General features: G+C 37.4%; 1 protein-coding gene across 1 annotated transcript in view; it reads right to left on the minus strand.

Moving 5' to 3' along the window:
* The window catches only part of LOC133605863 (multiple PDZ domain protein), a 66595-nt gene that overhangs the window by 13665 nt on the left and 31362 nt on the right, over positions 1–21568 (minus strand). Inside the window, exons 17-34 of the mRNA XM_061959185.1 lie at positions 21129–21338; positions 20601–20714; positions 20334–20468; positions 17605–17814; positions 17355–17469; positions 14326–14524; positions 14121–14156; positions 11497–11601; positions 11327–11407; positions 8908–9085; positions 8721–8831; positions 7634–7705; positions 7449–7520; positions 6814–7003; positions 3745–3941; positions 3586–3677; positions 1945–2023; positions 69–255 (exon numbers count right to left, since the gene is read on the minus strand). Of these exons, the coding sequence (XP_061815169.1) occupies positions 69–255; positions 1945–2023; positions 3586–3677; positions 3745–3941; positions 6814–7003; positions 7449–7520; positions 7634–7705; positions 8721–8831; positions 8908–9085; positions 11327–11407; positions 11497–11601; positions 14121–14156; positions 14326–14524; positions 17355–17469; positions 17605–17814; positions 20334–20468; positions 20601–20714; positions 21129–21338 (2383 nt within the window). The remainder of the gene's footprint in view (positions 1–68; positions 256–1944; positions 2024–3585; positions 3678–3744; positions 3942–6813; positions 7004–7448; positions 7521–7633; positions 7706–8720; positions 8832–8907; positions 9086–11326; positions 11408–11496; positions 11602–14120; positions 14157–14325; positions 14525–17354; positions 17470–17604; positions 17815–20333; positions 20469–20600; positions 20715–21128; positions 21339–21568) is intronic.

The raw sequence follows: 21568 nt of genomic DNA on the forward strand, positions 1-21568 counted from the left end.
TAAAAACAAACACTATAGCTTAAAGTATGTCGTTCAATTATCACCCTTAAGAAGGAAAGATGGCTCACTCGCGGCTGTTTCCAGTTGACCTGCGCGAATCACGTTGGATATGCTTTCATCTGGGCTGTTTTGAATCGTTTCCATGGTGTAGGCAAGGTCTGGTTTCTCGTTCCTGGCACCTCCAGTGCAGCTTTCGGTGTGTTGAACACTATATTCTTCATGCACTTTCACCTCTGTGGTCTCCTCATCGTCTTCCTAATGGTGACCACAACATAAATAGTTGGTTTTAATGACAGGTTCCAACCCAATACTTTTGTCCAAAGATACACAGGTTTCTTTAATAATAGGTCTTAAGCCAATACTTTTGTCCAAATATTCTTAGGAATTGTTTCTGTTTATTTTTTCCCTGCACTATCATTTTGTCCATACCTCCAAGATCACAGTAATAGTGTTATATTTTTTTAGTAGTTTTTATGGAAATAGGCAACTCGCCTTTAGCGTTGCGGCGCCGTCCACATTACCATTGGCAGTTGTTTCTGTCTGTGAGGAGACATAACGTAACATAATTTACCTGTGTTACTGTGTGTGTGTATATATGTACCGGTATGTATATATATATATATATATATATATATATATATATATATATATATATATATATATATGTATATGTATATGTATATATATATATATATATATATATATATATATATATATATATATATGTATGTACATATGTATGTACAAACCCTGTTTCCATATGAGTTGGGAAATTGTGTTAGATGTAAATATAAACGGAATACAATGATTTGCAAATCATTTTCAACCCATATTCAGTTGAATATGCTACAAAGACAACATATTTGATGTTCAAACTGATAATTTTTTTTACAAATAATCATTAACTTTAGAATTTGCTGCCAGCAACACGTGACAAAGAAGTTGGGAAAGGTGGCAATAAATACTGATAAAGTTGAGGAATGCTCATCAAACACTTATTTGGAACATCCCACAGGTGAACAGGCAAATTGGGAACAGGTGGGTGCTATGATTGGGTATAAAAGTAGATTCCATGAAATGCTCAGTCATTCACAAATAAAGATGGGGCGATGGTCACCACTTTGTCAACAAATGCGTGAGCAAATTGTTGAACAGAAAAACCTTTCTCAACCAGCTATTGCAAGGAATTTAGGGATTTCACCATCTACGGTCCGTAATATCATCAAAGGGTTCAGAGAATCCGGAGAAATCACTGCACGTAAGCAGCTAAGCCTGTGACCTTCGATCCCTCAGGCTGTACTACATCAACAAGTGACATCGGTGTGTAAAGGATATCACCACATGGGCTCAGGAACACTTCAGAAACCCACTGTCAGTAACTACAGTTGGTCGCTACATCTGTAAGTGCAAGTTAAAACTCTGAGAAGCTTAAAAAATGTCTCCTCAGTTCCCAAACGTTTACTGAATGTTGTTAAAAGGAAAGGCCATGTAACACAGTGGTGAACATGCCCGTTCCCAACTACTTTGTCACGTGTTGCAGCCATGAAATTCTAAGTTAATTATTTGCAAAAAAAAAATAAAGTTTATGAGTTTGAACATCAAATATCTTGTCTTTGTAGTGCATTCAATTGAATATGGGTTGAAAAGGATTTGCAAATCATTGTATTCCGTTTATATTTACATCTAACACAATTTCCCAACTCAAATGGAAACGGGGTTTGTACTTGTATAGCAGGGTTTGTATATATATGTATGTATGTACGTTTGTATGTATGTGTGTGTGTATATATATATATGTGTGTATATATATATATATATATATATATATATATATATATATATATATATATATATATATATATATATATATATGTGTGTTTGTGTGTGTTTGTGTGTGTCAGAAGGTAATTTCCAGCTTGTGATGTTGTCTACTACTTGTTGTACCTCTTCATGAGGGTCTATTGTGTCTCCCTCAGTTTCTCTCACAGGACCCACCGCCATCTGCTCCAGGGCTTCTGTGTTCCTGTTACAAAAAATGAAAAATATGCAAATAATAATAATATGGAAAACAAATAAATATTTCACATTTATTAGTTCACAATAGGGGTGCTGGAAACATGATTTACCTCCAAGTTGCGATTCTAATTTATTCCGATTAAAACTTGATTCATTTGTTCAAAAATCCTTTTTTCTTTATTCAGAAAAATTGCAAAAAGAAAATATTTTTAGGCCATCGACAGCTTACATGAGTATACATCATACTGTACTTCAGCAGCCAAGAGCGGCTTTTGTATCCTATTTTGGAAATGATCTTTTTACCATTTTTATACCAAATACTATATTGCGAGAATCAGTTTGAATCGAGAATAGTGTTGAATCAAGAATCGATTCTGAATCGTATGGTCACCTCAAGAATCTGAATCAAATTAAATTGTGAGTTGTTGTAAGATTGACATGATCCCTAGTTCACAATGTTTCTTCTTTAGGAAAAGTGCAACAAAGGAAACACATGCAACAATAACAGTTTGAACAATGTGAATTATTCTATTTTCAGTACACTGCTTTTGTCTTATACACTGGTCTTTGCAATTTATGTATTTTACCGAGAAGGCCAAGAGGTCTTCAAACAGTAGACTTTAAAGGGGTCGTGATAAGCTAAACCAACTTTTTGTACCTTTTTTTGTGTATTTGGGATCTGCATAAATCCAGAAAATGTTAATCCAAACCATAGAGGCATGGCGCAGCTTTTGATAAAACACTTTTCTTTGGTACTATCTCTATTCATTTGCTTAGTGGACGGGTGACTCATTTTCATTACATTCTGATTTTTTGGTACGAAGCCTTTGGTTATGTACCGACTTCCCATGCAGTACGCATTACAACTAAAGGCAGGAAGTGTTTCTTGAGTCGTGCATTTACTGGGTAATCAAATGCCCAGCGGACACAAAAGGCAAAGTATTTGCGTGGGAGTAGACATCCAGACATGCAGGGCACTTCCACAAGCCCGGGCAGTGTGCATTAATGTAGGAATGGCAGCATGGAGAGCACCTCCACAAGAGGGCAGCCCAGCATTTGACCAGCAGAAATCATGACTGGCAATAGTGCTAAGAAGACTTGGAGACACTCTTCTGTCATTAGACAACATTTCATCTTCCTGGTAAAATACATAAACCAGAAGAAATGCAGTAGGGTTGAAGAACTTTCCCCAGTACAAATGCTTCCTCTTGTGGATATTGATAACATTACAATAGGGAGAGACCCATGCATCCATTTTCTATCACTTGTCCCTCTCTGGGTTGCGGGGATGCTGGAGCCTATCCCAGCTGCACTCGGGCGGAAGGCAGCGTACACCCTGGACAAGTCGCCACCTCATCGCAGGGCCAACACAGACAGACAACATTCACACGACCCTAACCCCAGTTGCATGTCTTTCTTTGGAGGTGGGAGGAAGCCAGAGTACCTGGAGAGAACCCACGCAGTCACGGGGAGAACATGCAAACTCCACACAGAAAGACCCCAATATATATAATATAATTTATATATAATCATACACATTGTCATATTTTTTTCACTTATCTGTTTTACCGTATAAAGATGATTTTGACTCTGGACGGGGCGCTTTTGATAATGGACGATGCATTCTGGTGACTGTGGCCATAGAGGACCTCTCCATTAATCTAGAGAAAGACAAATAATTACACCAAACAATTAAACAAAAAATGCAATGGGTTGGCTGTGTCTTACCTCCAGTAGCTCATCCCCGACTAGCATGCGTCCGTCCCTCCCAGCCGCCCCTGCTGAGTCGATGCCGATCACGAACACGCTCATGCGGGAGCGGTCCCTGTTGCCCGCCAGGCTGAGGCCCAGTCCTGTCTTGCCTTTCTCCAGCTCGATCATGTGCAGGACACCTGGCAGTCTGCCATAGCGCTGGATGACGTCCTCTGAAACAACATTTCAATACTGATATCGTCATCATTTACAAGTGATTCATTAGAGGTAAGACAGTGAATATGTAATAGTTTTATGTACAATAAGGAGAAAAGGCATTTGAATCCAACTGATTTTGTACGTTTACACCTGTATGAAGATATGAACAGTCCATATCTTTTATGGTAGTTTCATTGTAACAAAGACAGTGTAAAATGTATCCAGAAACGCTTACAAATGAAGTATTTGATCTTCAAGCAAAATGTGACTTAGAACTTATTACAGAGGCGCAGCCCCCCATTCCAACCTAACCTCATTGTCACCGCTCCATACACACACACGTGGTATGTTTACATGCACTACAAAAATTATTACTGAATTGGTTTGGTTGAAACCACCGTTTTAGAACACACGTAGAACATGTATTTGTTTATTTGACTTTTTAAAGATGGGATTAATACATCTAGAACATATCTAGATAAGGCCCCTGTAATAATTGATGTTAAAAAAAAAAGAAAAAGAAAAGACTATTTTTTTAAACAAAAGAAACCCAACAAATTCAATTTAAAGTGGTCAGAATATGAATGTAAATAAATTTGAATACACATCTGTCCATATCATTGGTGGATAATACAAATTATAATAATACATCACTATTTTACATTATATTATTAGTAGTACATCTGTTGGGGGTTAAGTAACCCCGTCTTTAAAAACAGTTTTTAATATTGATCGAGGGTCTTTGAATGCACCACAGTTATTTACAATGATATGCAAACATGAAACTTATACATAACTTTCTCCTATGCTGCCACAAATAAATGTATTATATTTTTACCTTCTATCGCCTAATCCTTGTTCCAAAATGCTGGTGCTGTGTGTGAATACCTTAAAGGTGAGCTTTGATGACGTTATGACATCTGTGTTGAGTGAAGGTTTGTTTTTTTCTCGTCGAGTGAAGTGTTTGAAGCTAGCTTTGCCCTATCCAAGTGGAACAAACCATTGTGTATTTTTGAAGGGTGATATCTTAGATGTTCTTAATTTGGTTCAAACAACTTTATTATTGAATTACAAGGCTTTATTGTTTCATATTAACATTTATGATGTATTTTTTTAATACCATACATATTTAAGTGGCAGAAGCAGTCAGACGTTCCTTGTAGTTGGTAATCAAAGCTGCATATATTTTTGTTTGGATTTATGTTCACTCCTTTTTAAAGATATGCTCCAAATCCTGAAGGTTTCTGGATTCAAAGCCAAGTTTCAGCTCGCTGCACAGATTTTTAAAGTGGATTTAGGGCCACTCAAGCTTCTCTTTGAGCCACTACTTTGTTGCTTTGGCCATATATTTGGGTCATTGTCATGCAGTTTGACCAATCCACGTCAGTGTTCAAGCTGAGGCCAGGAGTTTCTGTTCCATGATCCTATGGTACATTTACAGTACATAGTACATTCAACATCCATGTTTGATAGTAGCAATGCATATTCACCATTACACATCAATGCTAAATAGCTACATTTTGGTCTCATGTGACCACATCACATTCTCCCAAACCTTGTGGGAGTCATTGATTGTAAAACTTTACACAGACCTGTACAGGTGTCTTCTTGTGCAGGGGGACATTGTAGACACCATTATCTTGTATTTGTTCTTCATCTATCAATTTTTGCATCAAGAGTGGTTCCTCTCTTACCAAGCTTCTTGCTGGTGATCTTGTAGTCAATTCCAGTCTTGTGCAGGTCTACAATATTGTCCCTGAGGTCCTTGCTACATTACACTGCAGGCCAAAGTGACCCGAATTGAATTTTTTTTAAATCTGATTTTTTTCCAGCTGACCGTTTATACTGCAAGTAAAACAGGATCTTTATCAGGCTCCAGTGTGGCCCCAATGTGGCCTCAACGTCATTAGCATGCGCAGTTTCGATAAAGTGAAAACAAAGGAAGTTGACCGGATTCCGAAAATGAACGAGGAAGTCGCTACTACTACAAAATAAAATAAAAGTTGCCACCATAGATAACGTCGCCACACATTAAAAATTAGGGTTTTTAACGTGAAATTAAATTAAGGTAATATAATGTATGAATACATATATACAGTTTAATATATTTGACTGTTAAGTAGAGGAGGCACGGACATCAGCGTGGATCAACATTAGCTTTATTTTTCAACTCACTTGTAAGCAAAAACGCCAGTGTCAATTCCGGTCCTTCAACAATTGCTATTTCTTCGTAATCAAAATATATATTCATATTTTACATATAGCCTATTATTGGCGCACTATTGACAAGTGATGCACCGAAAATTCGCCCTTCAAAAATAGACTGTGCTCACCGAAACCAGATGTTGTGATAAAGTATCCACTTCTGCTGGCGGGTTGTATCTTTCCCAAGAGTGAAGTAGCTAGCCAAAAGATGACTAAAAAGTCACATGCAGGTCGGAATCACGAAACATTGCGTTAAGACTGAAGTCACATTTGAAAAGATCAGATTCCCATCGGATTTGGACTACTTCCTGATGCGGCCTGAATCGGATGCCAAAAGATCAGATTTGAAGCACTTTGAAGCGTTTAAACTGGGAAAAAAATCTGATATGTGTCACTTGAGGGCAAAAAAATCAGATTTGGTGTGCGGTGTAAACTGGGCCTTGGACTACTTTTCTAATTTTTGTGCTTCATAAACAAAAAAGTTCTCCTGGTTGGAAGGGGATCAAGCACCTATTTGCCTCAATCTAATACACAGTTATTCATATACAACATATATTACATGTATTCAAGAGCCTTATATTAATATTTTATTTACCTTCTGTGTCTCTGTTACAATAAACATAGGTATCTTTGTAACGAGGCAAACTTATCAGCAGATAATAATAATAACAATGTACTCACTCCAGCTGTATCCAAACTCATCAACCTCTTCTTCTTCCTCATTGTTCCCCTCCTGAGCATCTTCCAAAGGCCAGCCGGGGATATCCGTCAGCTCGTCGGTGTCCGTCTCACCGATGTGCGGCACCACCGGCAGGGCAACAACCCCACTGCTGCCGACTGGGACATGAGACTTTGTCTCATGCTTTTTCGCCTGTTTGAAAAACAATATTACTAGCAAAAGGTGACACTTTTTTTTGGTTTGTTTGGGATCAATACACTTGGCGAGAGGAGCTGATGGGCTTGATTTATGGTCTGGCTGATTGAATGTAAGGCTGCAGTCACTCGAGAGGATCTTTGACTAACATTTTTGCAGTAGGTTCTTAAAAACAACAAGTGTTCTTGTCACATATAGGATCTTTGACTAGTGTTTTGACAAGCATTCTTTTTTTTTAATGTACTTAAAATGACACAGGGGACAAACAACAATTATATGTGGTGATTTGAAAAAGACAAACATGCTTGGACACTGCACTACACCTACTACATGCACACACATACACACTCACACACTGTACGAACGCGTGCACGCACACTTGCACACACACACGCACACAATAGGAACACTAAAATGAAAACCACAACAGAGATACACAAACCTTAAACGGGGTAGGAGTGAAAGGGTTAGTTGGGGAGAGGCGCAGGACAAGTCTACTGTGACTGTCAGCCTCCTACAGAGAAGAGGACACAACCACAACTTTAGACAATGACAAAACAACTATAGACACACAGTCGTCAATACAAAAAAAATAATTAAATGAAGACCACGTTTAATGTCACCAACCTTGTCCTTCTTGTCTCTCAGTACAGATACTGCATTGTCCTCTGTGGTCTCTGCCACAGATGCCGATGCACACTGTAGAACACAATGTAGTATAAGAATATTCTACTGTCTAATTGCTTGGATTCAAAATGACCTCACGTCCGGCTCACATCCGGCTCATTGAATGATGGTCACGCCAGCATTTGTTCTCAATAGGTACTAGGCACCATTTAGACTTTCTGGAAGAAAAATGCCCTATGCTTGCGTTGTTTTCTGCTGTATGGACCGTTTAAATCGCGAAAAGGATAAACGTTTCTTCAGAGTTCTTCGAAAGGTTATCAAGAATGGCAGAATAGTGCAAAATTTTATTAAAAAAGATGACAAAAGTACCACACACTGCAGTCCAAGGGAGCAGAGTCAAAGAATGCACAGGTTTGCAGTGACCACTCCATTAAAGGTTTGTCTGATATACTTTTAACGTTTAGTGTTTACCGTGTAAGTACTATCCTGATATTATCTGTATTTTTTAAGACACATTTTTGCTACTAGTGTTCCGTAAAGCACCAACTTGGTCAGTCTAAATAAAAGAAATAAATAGTGGAGTTAAGTTTTTACCAAAGGCAACAATCATAAATGAAGCTTTCAGCACATACACAATGTTGACATCTATCGTCATATTTTGATAAAGATGGGCAAAAACGTGTACTCGTAAACGGCGTGTGCAACAACAACAACAACAACAACAACAACAACAAGGCAACAAACATAACAGTAGACGCAAAGTTAAATCATGAAATGCAAAGTTACCCGAGCATAAACCATGCATATTAATCCAGGAAAGTCTTGATTCCAATTTCCTTGACCCAGCCACACACAAAGAAGTTGTAAACCTCCATGCTTTACCAAGTTTTCATCTGTTTTGTCGTGTAGAATGATGTTTGGCGCACGCGATAGTTTGATATGATTTGGAAACCGCACCGATGAATAACCCTTGATCATTTGACAAATATTTTTTGTTTGGATAAAGTTTAGGGATCTATTTCATTGCATATTTAGATTTTTTTGCTAACTTGTCGGAATACAAGCAATATTTGGTATTCAGGCTTACCCTGGGCTTGTGGATGATACTCTGCACCAAGAAGGACACGGGGTTGCCTGCATTGCGTATGGCCTCCACCGCCTCCTCATGACTGGCCTCTCTCAAGTCCACGCTGTCCACCTGACAGGAGACATCAGGTAGCATCACTCTATAGCACTTTAAGCTTGAAGAAGTGGAACTTAAAAAGAAAAAATACCTCGACAATCCTGTCTCCAGTCTTTAAAGTGCCGTTGTGTCCAGCAGGACTGTCCTCCAGGACATGCTTGATAAAAATGCCCCTCATCACCTCGCCGTTGCTAAGACGACTGCCCATCCCACGTCCCCCTACAATGCTGATGCCCAGAGACTTGCCGGGCTGCCTGAAGAGCGCCACCCTGAGGAGGTAGGTAGTAAAGTCAACACCTAGCATTTTCCACTGTGGTGCCTTTACTCTAACGTTCTTCTGGTTTAAAATAACTTCTGATGGGCTGTTGTCAGGACATCCAGGACTGTCGCTTGTAGGTTCTTAGTTTTTATGATTATTAATAGTATTAAAATATAAATAAATCAATAAAAATAGAAAATATAGTAAATGAATAACAATTACACTAGTATTGAGATAAATGAATACTGAATCCAAATAATAAAAACACACACAACGAATGTAACTATATATATATATATATATATATATATATATATATATATATATATATATATATATATATATATATATACATATACAATTTTTTATTAAATAGCTATATTTATTATTATTTTATAGAAAATATGTCATACAATAGGTAAACAAATAAAGATAAAAAAAACAATTGATAACATGAATCAATAACTACTATAGTATCATCATATAATATCAATATCAATATTTACTACTATTGTTATTGTTATCATTACTATAATTATTATTATTATTGGTAGTAGTACATTAAAATGATTATAGTGTCAATTAAAACTCTTAGTAACAATAATAATAAAGTAAAATACTAATATTAAATTATATACATTTTCATAAAAAACATTTGATGCACACCTACAGAGGTACACACACACACACACACACACAGTATATATATATATATATATATATATATATATATATATATATATATATATTGATATATATATACTGTATATATATTGATATATATATACTGTATATATATGTACATCAAGCAAGAATGGGAAAGAATTCCACCTGAGAAGCTTAAAAAATGTGTCTCCTCAGTTCCCAAACGTTTATTGAGTGTTGTTAAAAGCAAAGGCCATGTAACACAGTGGTGAACATGCCCTTTCCCAACTACTTTGGCATGTGTTGCAGCCATAAAATTCTAAGTTAATTATTATTTGCAAAAACAAAAATAAAGTTTATGAGTTTGAACATCAAATATCTTGTCTTTGTAGTGCATTCAATTGAATATGGGTTGAAAAGGATTTGCAAATCATTGTCTTCCGTTTATATTTACATCTAACACAATTTCCCAACTCATATGGAAACGGGGTTTATAATATACTTTGTTGAAGAGGGTGGGGAGAAATGGAAGTAGACAATGCACATATTTTTTGGAAATGTGGTACTGCAATTTAGTACAATTATATACAGTACATTATAATGTATTGTTGATAATTCCTGGATATACTGTAAGGATCCCTAGGTCAGTTGCAATGATGTAACTTGGAAAATATAGATGAAGAAAGGGTACAAGCAAAAGGACAGACACTAAGATCCTGTTGACAACAAGTAAAAAGGCTATAACAAGGAAATGGGACACACCTCCACAGGATTAATGGGTTCTGATTGTTAAAAGGAAATGCATTCAATGGAACTGCTGAAACACGCCTGTGACTACATGGACTAGTGTTCAACGACAAATGGAGTAAATGGACATTACTCATGACCAATCAGCGACAACAACATAATATAACACTTGACAAACAAAAAATATTTTCTTGATATACTGCTAAAAGGGATCTCCCATACTAGCACTCGTTTCGTTGCATGTGTTTTAATTTCATGTACTATGTTTTGTACCAAAAAGTGAAGTGAATTATATTTATATAGTGCTTTTCTCTAGTGACTCAAAGCTCTTTAAATAGCGAAACCCAATATCTAAGTTACTTTTGAAGCAGTGTGGGTTGCACTGGGAGCAGGTGGGTAAAGTGTCTTGCCCGAGGACAAAACGGCACTGACTCGGATGGCGGAAGCGGAGATCAAACCTGGAACCGTCAAGTTGCTGGCGCGGCCGCTGTACAAACCAAACCACGACGCCCCACTGTGCAGTAAATACTAAAGTGATGATAAAAAATAAATGCAGGTGTTTGAAATGGATTAATTGGATTTACATGATTACCTAATGGAAAAATTGTTTTGGTTTTTGACCGTTTGCAACGGATTAATAACGAAAACTGTAAAGATAACCTCCTAAAATTAACTCAATGACATTACTATTTTGACTGCTACTACATTACTGCACTATAGTCTGAGTGGTAATAGTAATTATTGGCACTGTAAAATAAAAACAATTTAAAACTAAATCAAAAATACATACATTTAAATAACAAAATTCTATACCCTTTAAGAATCCATAACAGATTGTGTATTGATGTACTGTACTCACAGCCGAGTTTGGCTCCAGTTGCTATAAGTCACGCTCTCCTCCCCTTCGCCGTCTTCCCGCTCTGGAAGGTTAGGAACATCCCTATAATTACAATGGAAGATACTTAAACATGGTCCAGTTTTACTAAAAAAAACACCACTCCATCTTATTTTAAACTGGACAAAACATACTTTGGAGCTGGAGTTAGCGGCGGTGGTTCAGAGAAGACATTGCCTGTGGCTTGCTCCAAGCTGTTCTTGTACTCATCCAGATACTCAGCAGGGACGTACGTGATGCTAAACACAAACATAAATACATTAATAAACTATTTCAATCAATATACAGTTCACGTACATGCATGCACTCATCATGGGCTTGAATGTCACACTCATTTTTGGTCTTGATGATTTTTTTGAACCGTTGTTTTAACAAGATGGAATGGTAATACAACAACAGTACACTGAATCTCAAAATTGTTATGACAATTTTCATTCTCTAATGATTAACTGAACAATTTTTTGCACAATGAAATAATAATACAACATAAACAACAAGTTTATATTTATTTCAGACTTTCTTATTTTAACACCGGTTTAAAAGGTGATATACGTATATTGTAGCTTACTGTATTGTACTGATATTCAGCCATCTCAATGTTATGATAATCAGTGCTGATGTTTCCAGAATGTCTTTAACTTGACAAGACCCAAGACCCAATTAACTCCTTGTTAATGATTATGACTGACTGCAGCTGATTTCTCTTTGGCAGCATAAACCTCAAATCAACGGCTTGATCAAAACTGGTTTTGGGAAGTGTAAAGTAGGCTTGAACTTCTGCATGGGCCTTTCCACAGCACATCTGTAGAAAGTTGGGTTTGTGCCAGGAAACCAGTTTTAAACCACAAATTCTGCCAAGCAGAATGTTTAAATATTCAGCTAGAATGATGCCAAGAAGTTTGCAGATTTATGATTAAAAGCCAGTCTGTGCCTGGAAAACCACCTGTTTAATTCTGTCAAAAAGGGCAGTCAAATTTTCAGCCAAAATTATACTAGAAGCTTGTTGATGCATACAATAAGCACCTGGTTGATGAGTAAGGGACACCAACTATTAGTGGAGGTGTTCGTATACATTTGGGCCCCTATGTAGAATTTTGACCTGGTGTAATTTCCAAAATAATTACAACTTTTGCACCCAATTACTGTTCATCATATAATCATGCCACTTCTCAAAAAGAAAGGTTCAAAATTACCCGACATTTAGACCCATGATGCCATTAAGACTATCACATAAAGTACAGTGGTACCTCAACTTAAGAGCTCAATTGGTTCCACGACCGAGTCAGTAACTCGAAAAACTTGTATCTCAAATCAGTGGCGACCATTTCAATGAACTGAAATAAAATTTAATCTGTGCTTGGCTATCTCAGAACAGCACAATTTTAACATGTAAAATGCCTTTTAAAAAAACAAATGAACTTTTGGATAATAAATATTGTTTGAAAAGCAATACAATATAATGCACTACAAACAACTACAGTACTTTTGAGTAATAATTTGGGTTGTCAAAAATAAACTCATGTGATTAATCACAAGTAATTATGTACTGTATACATGCAAATTAATCCCGCAATTTGTTTTTACTGTTCATGCTCCTTTACCTTAACCGTGGTTGGTCACTTGAAAGGCGACATGTGTTGTTATAAGATCAGTAAATCAGGTTAATGTATATGTAACGCAACAAAAAGATGAGTGAGGAGAGTCCGACTGATGTGCTTGGTGTTAAATTTCACTTCAAAATGCACCCAGACTGGACTTTACATGACACTTTTAGTAAGTTTCGAGCAAATAAATTATGTGCATTCAAGTAACACATTAAAAAAATGTGCCAGTGTAACATTCTGACAATAAAATTGCATTTGTGTCCAAATTTTGGGCTCTTTTTTAGTAAATTATGCAAGCTGGTAATAACCTGCCATTAATGATGATCAATCCAAATTCAAAAGTGTAATTAATCTGATTTCCAAAAAATAATCTTTTGACAGCACTAGAAATAATGTAAAAATATTGCATAGCGTTTACCTTGGGGACCGGAATAATCAAGTGTCATCTTCGGCCTACTTTTCAGTCGTTTAACAACAGGAATTGTTATTGTTGTTGAGGTTGCACATGGATGTCTTTGAGTGATGGACCGGAGAGGTCAGAGTTGGCAGCAACAGACATGTACTGTGTCTGCATCAGACCCAGTGAGCAAGGCTAATACTCGAGTGTCCAGTTTTTAGTCAGGAGAAAAGAACGAACTGAAACACATCGTGCAGACCATTCGGCAGCTTCTCCAAATTTTCATGGCTAAATGTCCCCTGTTTGGATGTTGCTTTGGTGTGGAGGCTAAATTCTGCTTAGGAGTGGTGCTGACAGAGTGCTGAGTTCGGATTGTTTTGTAGAGTTCACGACACAGCAGGTTTTTAATTGTTTGTTTTTCCAATACGGTGGGTGTTGCCCACGTTTTGTCTCTCCTTTTCACTCATGTTCTCAGTTCCGGTGGTTGGAAGGCAAGCTGTAAACGATTACTTCCAGCAGCAGGGATGCTTGTTGCTCAAATGTATGCTGGCAACTTTAAGCCAAGAGACAGTGTGTATCTCCAAATACTCCTAAATTGAGGTACCACTTTTATTCAGAAAGACATGCAGCGGCGGCAGTTCATTCAGAGGTTTAGAAAGAAAAGATGGAAGATACCGTTGAAATAAAAATTAGTATGGTATTCAAGTCTTACCCTAATTTAGAATTTAGATAGATCAGGTCGGTTAGTCATACTCACACATAAAACGGGGACAGATCATCCTTGGGTGTGGATCTAGAACGTGAAGGATTGTTTATGTATGCACCAGAGCTTAATTAACAACACTGCCTTGTTTAGTTAAGCAAGCAAAACCCACTCATCATATAATTGAATCCCACTGTTAGTCATTATTACAGTTTATGCAAAGGTTTAATTATAACAGGTGCAAACATTGATCTCTTACTCTAGGTCTGGCCCGATGAGAGAGTGCCGGCGAAGCATGGCACGGGCCTGGGCATTGGTCATGTTGGCTGTGGGCTCCCCGTTGATGGCCAGAATTAGGTCGCCCACTCCGAGGCGCCCATCCCGGCTGATGGAGCCGCCGTGAATGATGCTGCGGATCAGCATCCCCAGGCCATCCTTCATGGCGCTCACCGTCATCCCTATCAAGGTGGATCATATATAATAAACACATTCATTTATTAAAGAAGTGAAATATATTAGTCATTGTTTGATTTTATTTTGTACATGCTCATAAGGTTACTTGGTGGTACATTACATATTTATAGTTTTACAATTAAACATGTCCGAAAACGAGTAGGAAGAAACAGAGCTTACCCCTTCTCTGTTGCAAAACGATTACTAATCCATTTGTTAAGCGTCCTTTGGTAGTTATTTCCTCACATGTCTACACAATACGTCAGATATGGTAACACTAGAGAGCACTAGAGGACATTGAGAGTTATGGTCTAGAATGTATTTTGCTTGATTCATTATTGAAATATTTATTGACATCTCTTTCACCTTATGTACTTAAGAAGACATTTCCAGCTCGTTTTGTCATTTATTTTAACACCAAGAAATGTGTTTTTATTCACCATGTCAATGGCTACTCCGTCTGTTTGTATCTGTGTTAGACTGTCTTTGTATTAGTATTTTTGAAATAAACAATACAATAACAATATTATTTTATTACATTCAAATGTATTCATTTTATTCGATTTTATAATAATTTTTAATAATAATGTACAATAATCAAATACAGTACAATTAATATTTTATTTAGTATAAAAATGTAACAATTAGTTATATTAATACCAGCAACAATCATAAATATTAATGTAAAATACATTTGAAAAAGGTTACAAAATTAAATGTATTATCATCCCTGCATCCATTTCCTATTATTGTTATTATTTTAAGTGTCCATTACACAGGCATGAATGCTTAATATATAATATTAATCAAATAATTATGATAATAGGTCCTGCAATGAGGTGGCGACTTGTCCAGGGTGTACCCCGCCTTCCGCCCGAATGCAGCTGACATAGGATCCAGCACCCTCTGTGATCCCAAAAGGGACAAGCGATAGAAAATAGATAGATGGAATAATGATAATATTACATTTATTACTTGTCACAAATGATAAATAATACAAAATAATTAACTAAAACATTTTATAATTCCAATTTAATAATGACAAAAAAATATAGACATATTCATATTTCCTCATAAAGTGGCTAGTTACGTTTCTTATGTACCGGGCGTCTTTTTGGGGTAAGGCATAAATGAAAGGGGAGGCCCATTGCTCTTACAATACATTTTTTACAATGATGTGTGTTATACACTGTTACAGTGTAAACTCAACCCCAGCCGATTGGACAGAGGCAGACTGGGTGGGACTAGTTTATTTTTTGGGATTGAATTGCTGTAAAAAAATTTTTGTGTAAAATCTAAATTGAATTAAATGAGAAGACTTGAACTGGGGCTGAGCAATATGGCAAAAGATTTGATCACGATTATTTTATTCCCATCATTTGATATCGGGATTTTTTATTTTTCATTAAAGTCAAATTCTCCCATGCAAGTTTTTACAGAGTACTGTTGCATCCCCACTGTTTACTACTGCAGTATCTTGTAACAGACATTTCCGCCATGTTTAATCTTGATAATATATGAAAACAGCTGACAAATGTAATTTTGTTTAGATCTATGATTGTGTTTACTAGATGTGTAAGCTTACAGGTAACCCACGCTACGGTCCGTACTTTGGTTTTAGGGCCACGGTTTCGATTCTTTCACAGTACGTTTTGGGGGAGAACAATTTTTTTGGTGTACTTAATACTACAACACTTTTATTTGAAGTTAGCATTTACTAAACAACACTTTCAAATGGTAAATTATTATTTGTATTATTTAATTACTTGTATAAATCAGTGCTTCTCACCAGTGCTTTGGCAAACGGCAAGTAGTGACCAAGATTTTGCCGTTTTTTAAATCTCAAATTCTGTATCATATAAATAATGAAAATACATTAAAGTGCACTTTGAATTGAGGTACTTTAAAATTATGTGTACCAACTAATAAAACATGCTTAATGATTATTTCAGAAACAAAGTGTTTTCATCCGCAAACTCAAAAATTATTTGAACACAAAGTGTCTGTCTGCAGAGTTTTTTAGCACATAATATATCAAAGGAGTTGAATCAAAGTAAACACATATACGATCCATCCATTTACTACTGCTTGTCCCTTTCTGGGTCGCGGTACTGGAGCCTATCTCAGCTGCATTCGGGTGGAAGGCGGGGTACACCCTGGACAAGTCGCCACAAAAAGTCAAATTCAAAAATATTTAGATGTAAACATTTCTTTTTTTCCCTGTGTTTATTCTCCCGGTCGGAGACAACACAGTAGTTCAGTCACAAAGACTTTCTCTGCGTGCCTGCGAGTCCGCATTCTGGGCAGAGTTACTATGCACCACAACATGAGTTCAAGCAGTCAGGGAGACTGAAGTCTATCATTGAAGTTGCTGCTCCTTCCCAATGTTATGTTTCAACTTCTATATTAGTGTTAGCCATATTTATTTATTTTGTTCTTTTGGGCTACTCTTCCAGCTGTAAATGGGGAAAGCGGCACAACGCTGATTGAACCTTCATTATGTTGTGACAAGCCTGACTTTCGCGATAGTGGAACGGAACAGGTCGCTCACACACGTACAAAAACCCGTTCACACAAACACGACACGTACACAAACACGCACACATTCACAGACACACACAGGATCACAGTCAATAAAGGTGGATTGTTCCTTGCAGGATTACACCGAGCGTCCTTGTTTCCCTACTGTTTACTCCTGCGGTATCTTCTAACAGACATCTCCACCATGTTTTATCGAGGAAATATACCAACAGCTGATCATCATGATCGAACAGAAATTAATTGCGATCATCGATCATGTTCATATAATCGCCCAGCCCTAACTCGAACACAAACCTAGACTAGAGTTGCCCTTGACAACCGTGATGGTCCTTTCAAAACTGCTTCCTGACATCAGCGCTTCCTCTGCATCATTGTCTGCACGTCCTCTTGTTTCCAACTCCTCATCCTCCTAATTCATCAACACAATGAATGTTAATTAATTGCATTGATTGTATCAACTGAGTCAAAACAAGAGTACAGCACTTGGCTGCAACGAGAAGAGCAACTGAACTAATTTGCTGCCTAAAAAAGAACAAACATTTACCTCCATCAACATCTGTGTGTCGGTGGACAGAACCATCTCTTCCGACTGGACTTCAGCGGGTCTGTTCTCCAAGTCGCTAAACGGGCTATAGCAGTGCAAAGGATCTGGAGTTTCCTCTGTGGCTGAAAGGTAGTTATCAACTCCACCTAGTCTGGTGGTCATGTCGATCAGGGACAATGGTTCATGGTTGAGGTGATTTGAGGCCGTCAACTACACAAAGGGAAATTAAGCATATGAATAGAATAGAAAGTACTTTACTGACTCTGGGGGAAATTCAGCAATAGATGTTGATGATATTGTGACTTAATACCAGGGCTACCCCACTGGCCCATCCATAACCCAAGTCTGGGTTATGAATAACATAAAAAATAGAATTGTTCAAACTTGGGAACCTTTTGAAGAAGATTCCTAAAAGCAGTGAAGGACTCCTCTCATGTAGGATCTTTCACTAATGTTATTACAACAGATTTCTAAAAGTAGTTAAGGGACCCTGTTATATACAAGACCTTTGAGCAGGAAAGTCCTTTTGTTATACAACCTATCTCTGACCAGTGGGTCCTTTAAAAATAGTAGCACACTCTTGCTTCTTAATTAATGTATGACTAACAATGGTGTAGTCAGTCTCTTAAAACAGCAACACACTCCTGTAATGTAGAGGATCTTAGACTAGCATTTTCTCCTTTGTCAAATCAAGGATTTTTGACTGGTATTTTTGTAGCAGAGTCTTAAAAACAGCAGAGCATGCATGCCATATAAAGTATTTCTTAACCGTAGAGCCCATTGTTGGGCCACAAGCGCCCCCTAGAGGGCCGTCAAAAAAGATCTGTTTCATAGCGGTGATCCAAACGGCCGCAGCAGTATTCAGTTGTAATACACTTTTCCACCACTTGTGGCAGTAATGACAATATCAAACAAAAAGTCTGGAGGTTAAAGGGGAACTGCACTTTTTTTGGAATTTTGCCTATCGTTCACAATCATTATGAGAGACAAGAACACACATGTTTTTGTTTCATTGGGATTTTAAAGATGATAAAAAAATGTTTGGAAGATGCGTCCGTTGTAGCTTTCAAAACCCTCTCTCAATGTTTTGTATACACACTGCAAGTTTACAGCATATATAATGTAAAGTTAAAAGTTAAAGTTAAAGTACCAATGATTGTCACACACACACTAGGTGTGGCGAGATTATTCTCTGCATTTGACCCATCACCCTTGATCACCCCCTGGGAGGTGAGGGGAGCAGTGGGCAGCAGCGGTGGCCGCGCCCGGGAATCATTTTGGTGATTTAACCCCCAATTCCAACCCTTGATGCTGAGTGCCAAGCAGGGAGGTAATGGGTCCCATTTTTATAGTCTTTGGTATGACTCGGCCGGGGTTTGAACTCACAACCTACCGATCTCAGGGCGGACACTCTAACCACTAGGCCACTGAGTAGGTGTGTAGTAACGGACATGTCCATAACAATATGTAATATGTTCAAATTAATTTATTTAGAGGTAGAATTGATTGCTCCCATTTGCTGCATTGCTAGCTACCTAGTACCTAGACGTTTTTATATGTTAGAAAGCAAAAACAAAAAAAATATTTTTTTCTTGTCTCTCATAATGATTGTGAACAATAGCCAAAACTACAAAAAAGTGTAATTCCCCTTTAAGTCAGAGAATTTATCCTAAATGCAAAAATTACGACTAAAGTGGTCAAGCTGTATTTTAATTTGCACTTTTATTTTATTGACGGTTTAGTTAAGAAGCATTTTTATTATTACTTGTATTATTCATTTTATTTTAGCACAACATAATATTATGTAAATTAATTTGTGTCAGTTATTTACGAGTGCCTGTTATGCAGTATATTTGATTGGTACTTATTTTTCTAATTAGCCTAACCAAAACCTAAGGTTTATGTGTTAAATAAATAATTAACTTTGTGATTAACACAGGCTTTCATATCATTTGACAAGGTGTTAAACTGTAAGTATGTTCGATATAATTTTTGAATACGAATAAAATAAATAGTAAAATTACTAATTCAATGTTAATATTTGAGTGGGCCCACCTGCCACCTCTGTAGTGGAAAAGTTGGGCCCTGAGGTCAAACAGGTTAGAAACCCCTGATATTGAGGATTATTGTTTTTTGTCAATTTGTTCTTAAAAACAGCAGAGGGCTCCTGTCACATGGAGGATCTATTTACTCCAAAATTGTAAGCATTTGACAGTAATCATCTTGAAAAGTTGAGAAAATTAATGTTTTACATTAACTGTTACTTTTTATCAATGGTTCTCAAACTTTTTACAACAAGTACCACCTTGGAAAAAACTTGGCTCTCCAAGTACCACCATAATGAACAACATTAAAATACAGTAGCGTAGTAGGCCTGAGTATAAATTAAAAACAAGGTAGCGGTTTTGTTCAACAAATATATTTAATATTTTTGGCCACAGTAACATTAAACAGTTTGAACAGTAACACTGTGTTTGAATATAGGGAAATTAAACACTGTAATTTAATCAAGTGACTGTTTAATTCAGAAAAAAACTGTGTGAGTGGTAGCCTGAACATCAGACTTTTTTAAAATGTCATTTTGAGCAAGCTGCAATTACTTTAAGGCAAGTGTGGTTGTTTTTGTGCTGTACATTTGTTTAACATCATCAAAATAAATTGTAATGTAATTGTAATAGTTTTACTTCTTTATGATTTCGGCAGGTGTACCTAATGTTTTGTCAGTTTACCTTGGGCGTTGATGAGTTCAGGTAATCCAGGTCGCCACTACTTCCATGAAAAGCGATCATGGATGCCTGAAAGGTATCTTCTTTAGCGTAGAAAGTGCGCTCCAGCAGCTCGTCGTCCACTTCACCGGTGTCGACCTATTTAACAAAAAGAGGTGTGTTTAACCAAAAGCAGAAACGTTGAGGATTTGCAAAATAAAAAATGTTTAAGTTTGTTTTGGTTTTTGTCCCCTATGTGATTATTCAGAGTTGCTCCAAAAGCTAACTAACCAATGCCGGCTCTGCTCGGAAAAGGACGATGCCGGTCAGCTCCCCTTCGTCATCTGAATCTCGTAGGTCAAATGGCGTTACTAGCTTTGGTGAGTAGGAATTCCCACTTATCCCCTGAGGAAAAGTGGAGACATTTCATATTTCATTGTTCTCCACAAAGAAAAAAACGTAGTGCTTGTGGGGTGTAACGGTATATCTATTTGTAATTTAGAATGTTTTGGTATAGACCATTGTACAGTATGTAATGGCCCCTTGGAAGAGTGTTTTTCTACCTTCGACGAAGGCTTGTAATCCAGACTCAATAAAAGATGGGAAATAAACGGAGTGTTCAGGGCGTACGAACCCACCTCCTGCAGCCATGAACATGGTGCGCTCTTGGAAAATGTACTCTGAACCGTGAAGACAATCATGAAAAATTCAAACCCATGTAAGAGTAAACCTCAAAACTAGAACACCTCTACCAACCCCACCACACACAAATGCCCGTCAAACACAGCCACTCATATACAGTATATTTAAATTACGTACGGGCAAAGGCTTGGACACCCCAATCTGCACCATGCCCATCTTGGCCCCCTTCAGAGCCTGGACAGCATCCTCCAGGCTGGCGTCTTCCAGGTCAGTGTCATCCACATACATTAGGCGGTCGCCCGGCAATAGGCGACCATCCTGCTCGGCCACGCCGTCGGGAACTAGCGAGCGGATCACAATGACAGTCTTTGCTGGATCCAATGGGTCCTGTAATAGTAAATTATAATAATAATAGTTCACATTTGTATAGAGCAGGGGTCCCAAAACTTCGGCCCACCAGTGTCCACAATCTGGCCCGCAGAACGACCCAAGTAAAAAAAAAAAAAAAGTTTTTTTTTTTTTCAATCTGTCCTGTCCAGCCGCTTACGCAAATCATATTGTTGATGTAGATACCCATATTTGCTGTACAGATTTATTTTAGAAGAGAGAAGTGTGGG

The sequence above is a fragment of the Nerophis lumbriciformis genome, linkage group LG05 (assembly GCF_033978685.3).
Source record: "Nerophis lumbriciformis linkage group LG05, RoL_Nlum_v2.1, whole genome shotgun sequence".
In the NCBI taxonomy this organism is placed as follows: domain Eukaryota; kingdom Metazoa; phylum Chordata; class Actinopteri; order Syngnathiformes; family Syngnathidae; genus Nerophis; species Nerophis lumbriciformis.